The 14,629-nt window shown below is 43.3% G+C and overlaps 1 protein-coding gene across 10 annotated transcripts in view; it reads right to left on the minus strand.

Annotated features, from left to right (window-relative positions):
• Positions 1–1,378: 1,378 nt before the first annotated feature.
• The window catches only part of MAMLD1 (mastermind like domain containing 1), a 467,295-nt gene continuing 454,044 nt past the window's right edge, over positions 1,379–14,629 (minus strand). For 9 of the 10 annotated variants that reach the window (XM_074278496.1, XM_074278502.1, XM_074278504.1 and 6 more), the window contains 3 exons: positions 6,363–6,518; positions 4,381–4,465; positions 1,379–3,573 (listed from right to left, as the gene is read on the minus strand). In XM_074278496.1, coding sequence (XP_074134597.1) covers positions 2,555–3,573; positions 4,381–4,465; positions 6,363–6,518 — 1,260 coding nt within the window. In that variant the 3' untranslated portion in view covers positions 1,379–2,554. The remainder of the gene's footprint in view (positions 3,574–4,380; positions 4,466–6,362; positions 6,519–14,629) is intronic. The other variant, XM_074278497.1, reaches the window with a different exon arrangement.

Consider the following 14,629-nt stretch of genomic DNA (forward strand, 5'->3'; position numbering starts at 1 on the left):
CTCGAGGTGTATGTTAATGATTGTGGAGGTGGTGGTGATCCAGTCTGCAGTGACCGACTGACTCTTTTGCTTTGTCTTCCAAGCAGCTTGGGTTGGCCGGGCACAGAAGGCATCATTGGGGCTCCTTTCTTTGACCCCCTCCCAGTTCAGTAGTTTAATGGATAAATGAAAGGATGAGCCCAGTAGCAGTGAGAGAAGCAATTGAACCTCAGCTACTTGTCTGGTTTCCCATGTTTCAAAACTTTCCCGCTCCCCCCAGCCCAGTCTCCCCCACTCCCCAGTCTCCCCCGCTCCCATCTCCTTGCATTGATCTGGGTGTTCCGTTTGGGACATTAAGAGTGTGAGTGAGAAAGACAGAGTTTCTTAGTTGTCCTTTGCAATGTTTTGATTAAGCAGCAGAGACTGCTTATTCCAAAGATTCTCCATTGGAGAAGGGCTGTTTGGGAAATGGGAGAATCATCACATGATGTCACTTTTCAAAGGCTTGCCCATATAGGGAATGCAGGGTGATCCTAGTTTTGTCTTTCAATGGTTTTCCAATGGAAACATCACTGGTCTTTAAATGGGGCGTCTTTTCAATATCTGACAGAATCCTATCTCTATAGAACGCCACCTTAGAGATTAACACTGAACAGACTTTTGTTCCCATGTCCAGTACCCTATAAATACTTTTTCCTCCTAAAGGAAAACATAGGATCAGAGATCCACATTCTAGTCTTGGATCTGCCGCTATATGGCACGTGTGATCTGGGAAGATTACCTCACTACTCTGGGTCTCAGTTTCCTTCTCTGTAAAGGGCCTAAAATAAATGAATTCCGTCCTCCAGCTCTAACATCTTATAATTCTGGCTCCAAGCTTGGGCAATTGCTGCTCTGTATTGGTAGAAGGAGCTTCCAAACACTAATAAACTCCCAGGTCTGATCCAAAAAGAAAAGGTGTAAAGTAACCTGCCAAGATTTACATAGAGACAGAAAAGAAAGGAAGCCAGAACCAACTGTCCCAGCGGGACATCAACCGTGCTGTTATCAGTGTCGGAATTTTGAGTGTGCTGAATTATCGGCCTAAGCTTGAAGTCTCTGGGTCGGGCCTAGTGCTATATTTCAGGTTTTCAACGTTGCTTTTCTGCTCCCTAGCACTTGCCCACTGGTACTCTGAGCTACACAGAACTAAAGCCATTTGGGTGCCCGCCCTAAGTGTGGCAGCAGAACAGTAAGCCCTCGGGATCGGAAGGGATTCGGACGCTGGCCCGTGTGGCCCTTCTTTCTCTCCCTGTGCGTCAGGAGCCACACAGGAGCTCCAAAGCGGCTGGGAGGGAGTCACGGAAAGGGTCTAAGACCTCGGCAGCCCCACCGCCAAAGAACAAAATGAACACAAATGTGCAGTTCTCTCATGGCAGTTTATTATGGCATGAAGGAAGAACCACCCTGTGCTCAAAGCTGATGCTATATTACAAATGTATGGCTGAAGTAGGATGTGACTATTAAAATAGGATTCCACAAAGCATGAACATTTTAAGGCATTTACAATACAGTGGCTCTTCTATAAACAGACACTTAAATATACATGACTGTAGCTGCAGACAGAAACCATCAGAGAGACAAATCTCAAATGAACTCTTCATATCGATAAACTCTTCTCCTCAATTCCAATTCTTACATTCAAACACATATTGAAAGGCCTTATAACCAGGAACAAATCACCTGTACACTACAGATATACACAACTAGGGGTGCCGAGACCGGAGGCGGGCTCTCTTCCAGTCTGAATGAGAATGGTAAGGATGCTTTGCAGTCTCTCCAAGGTCATCATTCAGAGCAAGGCAAGCTTCTCCCGGACACTTGCACGGGGCGGCCCCTCCCGGGCTTAAAATATTCCTTCCGATCGATGGTCAGTATTTCTCATGGCGGAGGAGGTTACTGCTTAGCTCTCCTCCATGCTAGACACTTAGCATGCTCATCAGAGGCATCAAAGAGAAACGGGAAGGAGACGAGAAGTCCCAAGGCATTCGTACTCCCGATCTTCCATTTGGCACTTGCTCAGTTTGCCTAACACCACCCCTAGTTCATCTTACGTTATGTCAAACACACGCGTGTTTCAAGCGGTAATACACAGTATTACGGAAACTAACAAAATGATTTGCATATTTGTAACAAGGTGTAACAAGCAAAACTTCTAGAATAAAACAATACGTAAGCCAGAGATTTATTTACAAACTGTCACAAAGAGAAGTATAAATACTTCTATATCGAATGCTTAAGAAAACACCATTTACAAAATTTGGATATATACAGTCACTTGAAAAATGGCCAAAATTCAACTTTGTCACAGGTAAAGAACTGGCTCCAACTTATTAATGGGCAAAAGCTAGCTTTGGGTATGTGCCTGTACTTGGGGGTTGTTTGGGGGGTGTGTGTATGTGTGTGTGTGTGTGTGTGTGTGTGTGTGTGTGTGTGTATGTTTGTAGTGGGTTTGTGTTTTCCCGTTTGGTGTTCCCCCACCCCCCACGCCCCAGCCGGGGAAAGGGGGTGTCAGATCTGAGGACCTCGCCGAGAATTAAACGTGACCGGAACTTTGATTGTGCTGCCCTAAGATGTCATCGATCATTCTCAGGTTGTTCAGCCACTCTTCGTCATTGTTGCTGCCGCTTTTCATGAGGGAATCGATGAAGTCTGTCTCGCTGCAGCTGTCTGGCAAAATGGGATCATTCTGCTGAGTGCCAAAATCATATGGCGGCAGCTCTGCCGGAGGAGCCCCCATCCTGCTGAAGGTCCCAGATGCCTGGCTGGTGACCGGATAGCTGGGGGGCTCTATGCCTTGGGCTGGGCTGATCGGGTTGAAAGTGGACACGCTTTGGGGTATGGGCTTCATGACATTCATGGCTGGCAACGGGGCTCGGGTCAGGCTCTGCCTCAGACTCTGATTGTTGAGCATGTTGAGGCTCTGAGCAGGCTGGCCTACATTCACTTTCGGAATCTGCCTGACCCCAGGGGCAATCTGATTGGGGGGGATCACTGACTGAGGTGAGAACTGTTGACCTGTCAGATTGGATCTCACATTTGGTTTGGAGAAAAGAGGATTGGTGGAGAACTGCTGGATGCTGGTGTCTATTTGGCTCTGATTGGGCATTCTGGAGGCCACTGTAGAGATCCACGCCTGAGGAGAGGAACTCGGATACATGGAGGAAATTCGGGCCATGTTGGGCTGCCGTAACTGGTGAGGGCTCGCGGATTGGTTCGCTAAGGAGCCGGTGCTGAAGCCAGGCAGAGCCATTCCAGGCTTGACTGCTGAATGACTGCTGTGAGCCGTCTGGCTGACAGAGCTCAGACTAGCCGAAGTTTGCTTCTGTCGCATGGAGACGTTAAAATCGGAGCCTGACGGGAAAATGGCCTGTTGTTTCCCGGGGGTCTGGGGGATCATGACCATGCCCCCTGCGCTCTGGTTGCCAGTAGTTGAACTGATTCCGGGAGTCATGGTGTTCTGAAGGATTCCAGATGTGGATGGCATCCTGCGCGGATTAGTTGGAGGAGTCGGTATGGGTTGGCCACAGTCAGAAGGCATTTGCTGTGGCATGGCTGCTCAAAGAAAGGAACACACAAAAGTGAGATATCCTTGCTTTAGAAATATGGTTCTACTGGCACGACATGGGTGGGATGGCTAGGAAAGACCTACATCAGGTGCAGTGCAGGAGGAGGAGGATGGAGGTACTACTGAGGAAGTGCCGGGTAGGAGAAAACCAGGCGTCACCTGAACCACAAGGCCCAGGTGAGTTAGGAGAGAACAGTCATACACCGGCCCTCCCACCCCTAAGTCTATTCTTTCTATGGTACTTTGAATTTACTCTCAGAACGACAGCTAGCTTGACCTTTGCCAAGTACCTATCTGTTTTTGAGACTAGGTCTCCTGTCTCACCCTGGCCGGAAGAACACAGGCCCAATCCCAATATTGATCAACATTGAAGTTTTAACCTGCTCTATTTTTCTGACCTGGGCTGGTTTGCCCTTCCTTAGGCAGCCTGGTGAGCTTTTGATCCAGAGGGCTTACTATATTGCCACAACACTCAGTGTGGACACCCGACTGGTTTTAGTTCAACGTAGCTCAGAATTCCCGAACACAAGCAATCCACCAGCCTCCATCTCCTGAGTGGGAGGGACTATACGTGAGTGCTACCTGGAAATCTTTAAAAGATGAATTTATTTTGATTTCTCTTTTGAGCTGACCAGGACATTTTCATTTGGGGAAATGTTTTTTTTCAGTTGAGATACCACTTGGGCCACTAGCAAGCTTTAGGGAGGAGAGAGTCCAACCAAGAATATTTCATGAAAGGCCTTGCTAGTTTCTAGACCTTATGTTCCCTCTAAAGTTTGAGATTAGTTTCTTACTTGAAAACTGACTCATCTGTTGGCAGAGATAGGGAGTCCGCTGCTCAGGTGGCACTGCCATAACATTTGGTCTCTGCTTTTCCTGCTAAATGGAAAATGAAAAAGACACATTATATTACAGCTATTTAAAAAAATAAAACTGATGAGGAACAATACCGATGAAGCACTAAACAAGAGAGGCTTATGATACTGTCTGTGCACGTGAGAACGAACGAATGGGCACCTGGACGTCCAAACATCAAGTTGGGAAAGGCAATATGACAGCCAGTGATTTTCACCTTGGCCCTGAAGCCATCTAAGTTGTCCAATTCAATGCGATGCAATTTGAGACACCTCTGGAGATACAAAGATCAAGGATCTTTTCCCTCAAGAAGCTTATATTCTACTTGGAAGACGAATACAAGAAAGTAAGGACAAGTTGACAAAAAGTCATTTTGGTAAGATCTTCAATAGGACGTAGTGACCAAGCTGGGCTTTGAAGGAAACCAGGGATCCTAGAAGTTCAAAGGAATATAGCTTCCCTCATAGGTCACTTAGTGAATGTCCATAGGAGAGAAGCTCCCCTCTCCAGAATTTCTCTACCCGTTAATATCAGGGTCCCATTTTTTGGCCCGTGCTCCTATATTATCCCGAGGTTGTTAGTTACCTTAAAATCTTTTGTTTTCTTCAAAGTTCAACTTGGGTGCTGCCTCCTACCAGTTTTTCCCAAAGTCTTTTAAGAGACCTCAAATTACCCTTTACTCATTTAATCTACTGGTATATTTTATACTCCTCCCAGAGTAGAATGGAAGCCCCTGGAAGATACGGCTCAGCTTTGGCTTTGCACACAGTAGACAATTAACAAATATTTACTGACTCGATTAATGACTGATGAGATTAAATGCATATGTCTTGTTTCCCCAGCTCAAAAGCTCCTGGATGGCAGAAGCTGGTTCTTACATTTATTTGTGTCATAAAAGCACCCCGTATGATGCTGGGCACAAAGTAAGCATTCAATAAAGGCTTGCTGATGACAATAGGAAGGCACATTTGGCTCTGCATCTTAGAGCTTTTTAACAAAAAATGGGACTATCTTGGAAAGTTGGAAGTGTTCAAGGAAAGACTGGCTGACCACATGTCAAGGAAAACCACAGAAGGGTCTCCTACATGTGGGAAGAATGGTTAGTCTGGTTTTTGATCTCTAAGGTCATCATGCATTCATCCATGAATAAACAGTTTGGTACCGTAAGTAGCTAAGCTGTCATTGCCAATCATTCTCTGCTTTTAACTCCTCCTACCCTTCAGATCTAGACAGAAACCTGTCTTTAACCTCAAACTTTCTGGGACACTAGACAGGGAACCTGCTGTGTTCCAGTGGTAGAGCAAGAACGGAAGGGGCGAGAAGGCAGTAGTACACAATCCTGAAGCATCTCAGAGTTGCCAGAGGGAGGGACATGGTACCATCAGAAAGGACAATAAGTTGTTATAAAACCCAGCTTCTTAAACTGTGAGTCATAACCCCATATGCGGTCGTGTAACTGAATGTGGGGGTCATCAGATTATGATTTATCATCAGTAAATGTTTGATTTGTATACCTATTTTATATACCTGGGATTGCGTACAAAATTATCTGGCAAAAAGGGGTCACAAGTAGAAAAAGGTTATAGAAGCCCTGCTATAATACACAGGAATCAGCTATCGGTTGGCCAAAGAGGCACCAAAGCCTTATCAAAATCTTTAGCTGGCTGGTCTGGAAGAAAAATTCAGAACTCCACCATTGAGTTCTACGCTCACCCCACGAGGGAAAGCTGGTAAATGGAGGGCCGGTACGATGGTCACGGGGATCTACACTGAGACCACTGACAGACTGAGCTGTGATGTTGTGTACGGAAGCCAATCCACCTCTGCCCTTACAACCCCGTCCGTGCAACTTGCATAAACCAAAGAGTGCCTGTCAAACGGCTCGGGCATACATGGCCCATGGAAGCCACATGATGCAAACCTGCATGATATGCTGCCGGCGTAGGATCTGCTGCTTGAGCAAATGGTTTCTCATGCATCCATTCACTGTGGCCGGAGTGGCTGTCGGAATGGAGCTGCCTGCACTCTGGAGAGGGCCTGCTTCCTGAAGTCTGGCAGCAATGCCGGGATTCCCATCCTGCCAAGAAAGTAGAAAGAACAAAATTGGTTGGGGAAGATTACAAAAGAAACCATTTTAACGAGCAGTGGGTTTTCCTTTCTGTCCCAACCTCAGCCCACTTCCTGTCTTATGTCCCACTACAGCCTCCAGTGGACCTTTTAGAGCATGGGGATAGAAAGGCATATTGATCAGCTGACCATAGGGAACTGCGAGGTTCTGTTTGAAGAAGCCCTCTTCCCTGGTACCTGGTTGAGTCAAAGCATAAAGGAGAAGGGAGAGTGGTACTTTGAGGGGACTCAAAGATACCTCTGCCCTTCCTCCGTGATCAGGTCTCTAGACATGGCTTAGATTAAACTAAAATCCTAATCACCTTGCCACAGTTACAGCTCTGTCTAGAAAAGTTGACCAAAGAGAAAACGGCGGGGGTGGGGAACTTATAAAAAAGACAGAAAGAAAAATAAGTTAAGGACACGGAGAGGAACTGAGGAATTTTATTCAATGGCAGACATGATAACAATAATACAAATAATAAATAATAGCTGACATTCAGGTAATACTTTAAGGCTTCCCAAGTGTTTTAAATGCATTTAACCTGCTAAGAACTCTCTGAGGTAGATGCTATATTATTCTTACTTTTCAGATGAAGAAACTGAGTCTCAGAGAAGTTATTTGTTTTGGGTCACACCGCCAATAGCTAGTAAGTATCTGAGGTAGGATTTGAATTGATTCCAAGTTCAATTCTCTTAAGTGTGACCCTGGAAGGCTTATATCAAAAGAGATAAGCAAATCCAAGTGTGAGTAGCTCAAAGGAATCAAATGGCTTTGTCCAACCATGGAGAGATTCCCAAGTGCCAGTAACCCTGACGATACGTGTACACCCCACACCACGATTTTGCCAGGTTTTTCGGCATCTTCATCAATTCTGAACAGCCGATGTCGAGTACCACTTCCCAGCATGATTCACTTCACAACATCTGAGTGTTAATGTGAACATCTGGTTGGTAAAAAAGCTGAAAGAAAGGAATCAGATAAAAACTCTCTAACTCAGATATGAAGAAAAAAAAATCACAGAAAGCTAGAATTTAGGGGTGGGAGTCTTCTACTCCAAACCTTTCATGTTACAGATGGGGAAACTGAGGTAGTCACAGAGCTAAGAGCTGAAACTGGCACCTAGTTAGCAGACACTTAGTCAGGTGCTTTTTTTCACCAGGCCACATTGCTTCTGGAAGGTATATTCAGCAGCCAAACAGAGCATCCACACTCAGATTACTATTCCTGCTTTCATATCCAACTTTCCCATTATTAGGGTTTGTTATCATTGGCAGAAAAGAACCATGCACATTCTCTCCAGCATTCTTCCCGAGGCCATGCTTCCTTTGTTTTCCAAATGGAGGCCCCCCATCCTTTGTTTCTGAATCAATGTTATCAAAGAGAAGCCCAAAGAAAAGAGTTGCAGCCTTTTGACACTGAGAATTAGAAGCATGTGAAAACAGAGAAAACAGGAAATGACCAATGTTTTTAGTGACCAGAAGGAAATGGTGGCTAAAATTTGCTGCTTAGTAGCTGGATACTCTAGGCTGGTTTTTTTTTTTTTTTGTTTTTTTTGTTTTTTTTTTTTTTTTTTTGCTTAAATACAAGAGATTACCCAAGTTATTAAAGAATTTTTTTAAAAAATAAAAGTAATGGTGAAAGTCATCAAAATGACTCAATGCTCCTTAGTGGAGCACTGTCAGTGTTAAGGCACAGTGGATGACAGAGAAATGTGTAAAAACAAGTTTGTCTAAAAGCTCAAAGCAATCACTGGCCCTGGCACCATGATTTTCTCCGTGCTAGGTGGATGTCAAGTGTGCTGACGGAGGCTGCCACATCTTGTTCCTCCTCTTTGGTGTTTCTAGTATCTTAGGAAGTGGCAAAGAACATTAAGTCATTTTCACTTAGCTAGCAGCAAGGTCTGGGCATCTTTCATTGAATGGGGCTGGTCTGGAAGTCTTAAACCTTCCCCAGTGGTTCATTTGTGTGCCAACCGGCTGAGGCTGAGCAGCTAACATAGCTCAAAATATGTTGACTAGCTCTGAGGCATGTTGGCCAGGGTGGTCTCTGAAAGAATGACCATCCCTTCAAAGGCAGCAGTGCAATGATGGGGTGTAGTTTGGGTGGATGGCTGCTGTAGAGAGAGAGAGGAAAGAAAAAAGAGCCTCAGGTTTCCAACTCTCAACAAGAACCATGTAAGGTAGAGGGGCTGTGAGCTACAGGAGGAAAAGTAGAAAGGCACAGTTGGCTGCTGGGAAATAGAACCACGAGGACTCAGGCAGGAGCTGTCTTCTAGCCATGGACAATTCTAAAGATTAAACCCTCCCTTGCCTCAACATAGGGGTTTTTCCATGGACTCGCTTTGAGAAAGGGCCCTAAGAACCCTTCTCTGCTAGCATGCAACTCAGTGGGAGATTTTGCTCTTTTGTATGGGAGGACAAGGCTTTGGATAGTGTTGAGCACGATTCTATTTGACTCTCCCCTGTTGTTTCCTTTGTTTTTCTGTCCCAATTAAATACTTCGCTATTTGACTTATAGTTTCAGCCTGGTGTGTCAGTAGAATAATTACCAGATAGGGCTGGGACCCTATATTATCCCTCCAAGGAACTCAATAGCCTTTAAGAATTCCAGAGTGACAACATCAGTTTGTACAAATCTTCCCATGTTTATCTAAATTCTTCACCATTTTCTATGATGTAATAATATTCCATTACTTTCATATCACAGTTTGTCCAGTCATTTCCAAACTGAAGGGCACCTACTTTCTTTCTAGTTCTTTGTTAATTCTAAAAGTACTGCCTGGACTATTTGGATATGTGTGACCTTTCTATCTTCCTTGGCATATATACAAAAGAGAGATTCCGAGCTTCTTTGTAGGATCTCTCGGTCAAGGGATATGAACAATTTAATGAGTCTAAAATATTTTCCACAACGGTTAAGCCACACAGTTCCACCAATGGGGTACCTGTCTACTAACCCGTAATCAACACAAATAAATATAATTGTGCAAAAAATAGTGAGTGGAATATATGAATTACGTCTAATAACAGGCAAACACATACACTTCTACAAAGCTTCAGAATAGTCATAAGCACAGCAACTAGATAACTTTCTTATCTACTGTAGTCTATATTCCTGTTCTAGCACCATCCTTGTCCTTTATTTTTTTTGCTCCTGATTTCTATTAATATAGAAAATAAAGATACATTTCCTGCTTTTGGCTTCAAACGCTTTGGTGATCAGACAAAACACTGGTAATGAAAGGGAGTTTAGTTCTGCAATTTTTTCATTCATTAATTCAGTCATTTAGCTAACAGCCTACCAGTTATAAGCCACCTACTGTGTGCAAAAAACCGATTATATTACTACTCTGTGCAAATCCCTACCCTCATGAGTTCTCTTTTGGCTAAGAGAGGAGTTGAAGGAGATCAAAGATGTAATAAGCCTTGTAATACACAGTGTTCCAAAGATCCCAGTGCAGTTTTAAATTTAAATAGCTTTAAGCATTAATAGCTTAAAGCTGCATTGAGACTTCTGGGATGCTCCGTATATAGAAAATACTTTGAAATTTAATTCAAATAAACATTCATTAATTGTTAGGATTACTAGGTGAGCACAGTGCTAGGTCCAGAAATAGATATAAAGTTAATGGCAGGTCCAGTCTCTGCCCTCACAAATCTTATATTTAAGGAATAGGATAGACCCAGTTATAATCTAATAGTGTATGGGAGAAGTGCAAAGTGATGTATAAGCTCCAAGTGGAGGTCTCTGAGGCTGATCTTTGAGAGAAGTGTCAGCACAATTGGGGGTGGGGTAGGGTAAGGGACAGAGGGGAGAATGAGTGGTATGGCAGTAGAGACAGTGGGTGTAGACAATTTTGTTCGGAAGTTTGGCAATAAAGAAAATGTACCACCCACATCTCTGCCATCACTTCAATTTTTCCCTAACTTGTCTTGCAGTGTGCAAACTGTCTGTGCTTACTGAAGCAAATGAGTTTGAGGCAAGGACAATCCTGTTGATGCTTAGCTCAGGGCTATTGCATTAGCAAGTCATAACATTAATGTCTCCCTTACTAATCCGTCCGCCCAATTTTAAGATTGTCTAAACTTCCCCTGGAAAATCGTGAGCGTTTTCCCATCGTGTTATTATTGCCAAGAAGGAGAAATTTCATTATTAATCCAACCACTTCACCAGGAAAAGAGACTAATTGTTGTTGCGGGGAAGGACCATCAGTGAGGATGGCTCAGTAGGATTCCCCAGCCAATGCCTAGAGAGGATTTCTCCATTTCAGAAAGAACTTGTACTTCTCATTATCCACTAGAGGAAACAATCTTTACCTTGAGGAGAATGAGAATGAAATCATTTTCATGGGAAAACAGGGAATGAATGCAAAATCTCTTATTTTTGTAAAACATGATTAGACCAAGCCAAAAGAAAAAGAGAGAAAGACACAGAGAGAGACAGAGAGAGAGATAGGGAGAGACACACAGAGAGAGACAGAGACAGAGAGAGAGATAGGGAGAGAAAGAGAGACAGAGAGAAAAAGAGGGGTGAGAGAGAGAGAGAAGAGAGAAGAGAGAAAGAGAGAGAGAGAGAGAGACAGAGACAGAGAGAGACAGAGAGAGACAGAGAGAGACAGAGAGACACACAGAGAGAGACAGAGAGAGAAAGAAACACAGAGAGACACACAAATATAGAGGGATGAGGTATTGGATTTTTTTTAACCACCACTAGTGGGAACTACTGAATTCTTTTCCAGGAGAAAACACCCTGTTAAGTGTCAATACTAAGAATAGTTCTCTGATGTAGCCCAGAAAACTCCGCTATCTGTAACAAAGGTTAATGAGCCTCAAGATTGGTCTTTCTTTGCTTTACAAGAAACAAACAAAAAAAATTCCCTTTCTTGTCTGCGGTCAAACCAAAGCAACCAGTGTTTGAAATGTCCACCTTTCGATTTCCCTATTAAAATGGACAGGAAAATACCATCTGCACAGGTGACCTATAAACTCAAAGTCCCTAAAAATGATGGGTGTTCCCACATGGATGAGGGAGTGCAACAAAGTGGATGTTTCGAGATGAGACTGACTGACGAGGGTAAATTTGTACGAAATAACAGGAAGCCCAGCTTGGAGAAGAATGAAAATTCCTAGACAAAAATCAAGGCAGCAGGCATATAAGTAGTGACATCTAATGTGTATTGCAAGTCTGTGCTTTCTCCACAAAGCTTTTAAGGAACTAAAAATACGACCGTAACGCCTCAGAAGTGCAGAATCTCGGAGTTGGTGGGAATCTCAGGGGCCATCAATTCTAATTTAGATTCGACCAGGAATCCCCTCTCCAACGTCCTGGCCAGACAAGTGGTCTCAATTACCGAAATACTTCAGCAGGCTATTCAGTAGGTGATCATTACATAAGGCAAAGACATCCGGGTCAAGGAAAGGAGTGAAAATTTCCTTTCCATGGAGAGGTTATCAACTCAGGATTTTTTCTACTAAGGGATGCTATGGGGGAAAAAAAAGACAACCCCAAAGTTATTTTCTTTTGGGGTTTGGAGGGAAGATTTTTGAATATAAACTCAGTTCTCAATTTTCTAAGAGCATGACAGACAGGGCAGGCAGTATTGGTACTACTGTGCTAAACTGAGACAACACTTAAAAAACCAGCAAACCAAGAAGCTGTGTGGATCGGCCATGGTTTCTTAAGTGATCCATTTTTCTATTCTTTGTAAATGGAATGTTCATGTTAGTCACTGAATGTTCGATTTGTAATAAAAACAAAATCGTTAAATTTAAAAAAAAATTATCTAAGTGCATGTTATCTGTATCATGTGTGATGACTAAATTAAAAATCATTCTTCCTGATAACCTCCCTGCCTTGCCCCTCAAACTCAGCTCTTTGAAAGTCTCAAATTGGGTTTGCTATTAGGGCTGTCTTCAGCGGGCTGTTGTTTCTCCTCCATTCTCAAAGGGGACATCAGGAGGGGATGCCATGACATGTGAGTGATTTGGACTGAAGTAATGATGGGCTGTGCAAAGTCATCAGTCTCACTTTCCCCTCTGGAGCCATCAATCTGGCTTCAGCATGGTGCCATATCAGGGATTCCCTTTGACTCTGTCCCAAACTTCTCACCTACTTAATGCCCCCTAAAAAATCCTTGACGGAGGGTCTTTCATTCCTAGTAGGAATGAAGCTCCTACTTTTTTTGGGGGGGGCTGCTGTAATCTCTGCTCTGTATATAGTGGTTTAACCAAAGTTCCTTCCCTTTGATTAAACTACAAAGAGTTTAACATGTCCTTGCTGGATGAAGCACAGGCTCAGTATGAATAAAGTGTAGTCATTAATAATAGACGAGGAAATGGTGTCCCCAAGGTAATAGAGCTATAAATGGGACAGCCTAGATCTCCTGATCCAAAGGCCAAAGCTCTTTCTACCATATTGTATAGTCCATGTTATTATAGCCTTCACTGTTTTGATAAGAGCATATGTATTTCATTGGAAGAGAATGTTGGCTTTGGACCCTGACAACCTGGGTTTAAATCCTTTCTTACCCTGGTGACCACAAGCAAGTCACTTTCTTTTTGGGGGACTCAGTTTCCTTATTTGTTTTTACAGAACACTGGACTAACTGACTTTCAGTTCCTTTCAGCACTAAATTGAAGACTTTGTGATAAGGAGAGAGAAAGTGAAGAGAGCGGGATTGTATAACAGAAAGAGCCTTACATTTGGGGTCACAAGACCTCGAGTTCAAATTCTGGCTCTAACGTTGTGATGCTGGTTAAATCGCTACCCATTTCTGAGCCGTGAGATCCAAGATGATATCTATCAACCTTACATGCTATGATCCAAGGGGAACCATGAGGGGCATGGCTATAGGGTGCAGGGATTAGCAGAAAGGATCCAAATCTTGTTTATGAAAACTTTGAGGGCATTATTTTGGAGATGTTGCTGAATATCAGACAGTAGTCTGAATTCTCTAGCGAATAATCTGTAGGCAGACATTTAGATGCTAAGGGGACCTTGTGGTGAATGATTTTGTAATGCCAGCAACTGCTCTCCCCAGCTCTCAATTTTGCTATTCTGTAAACATTGAATTTTGAATTTCTGGATTTTTTAAAAATAGGAAACAAAGTCTATCTGGAAGTCATCAACTTGCACATGCAGAGGATCTGGCTTGGAGTAGAATCTGGGAAGATTTTTGCAGGAAGTTTTCCACTAATGGCAGAGTATTTTGTTTTTTTGAAAGACCCTGCCCTGATAAATCAAACTTCTGTCCTGTCGCATGTATGGAAAGAATTTCCATCTTGATTTTTTACTTCTGCATGGTGCACAGATTTTTACCCGCTCATTTATAGATGAAGAAACTGAGGCCTCAAGAGGAGTGTTTTGTTCGAACTCAGGACCTCTCCAGCACTGCAAATCCACAGTCTTTCCACTATACCACCTGTTCGTGATTTTTTTTTCTTCCTTGTGGAAGCCTCATCTCATGAATAAACACACAGGAGTAAGTCCTGCTACAGAATCAGCTCCGGGGACTCTGTGGACACTGCAAAAATCCTGAGGAAATTCCTGCAATTCAGAAGCCAGTGTTTCTCTGTTTGGATTTACATTTTAAATATACACATGGGAATCCAGGACCAAATATTAAAGGGGACCTGACCATTCCCATGCCTAAAGCCTTTCTACCTTAGTACGAATCTGCTACAGCTCGTATGCAACTTGGATTCCATTGGCATAGTCGTGGATAATTTTTGGGATAACTGGGCCAAGAAAAGGTGCCAAAGTAGGGCCTCTCCTTAATACAATATGATTAGTCTCCTCTTTATAAGGACCTATTACCGATGGGCTACAGGCTGGAAAAATCACAGGTTCCCCAAAGTTAAGGACTGAACACTTAGAGGGGAAAAGAAAATGAATTTCTGCTCATGTATGGGCTGCACTAGACATTATCTGAAGACCCTCACAACTTTGATCCTAGGCTTCAAAGGCAGGATTGATTTGAATATTGTCAATGACCTAAGAGTGCAGGGGATCTTAAAGAAATCATTCCAGTTAGAAGTTAAATTCATCTCCATCTGGTCCTCCAGAGCTTAGGGTGAGGT

This window comes from Sminthopsis crassicaudata, chromosome X (genome assembly GCF_048593235.1).
Source record: "Sminthopsis crassicaudata isolate SCR6 chromosome X, ASM4859323v1, whole genome shotgun sequence".
Lineage (NCBI taxonomy): Eukaryota > Metazoa > Chordata > Mammalia > Dasyuromorphia > Dasyuridae > Sminthopsis > Sminthopsis crassicaudata.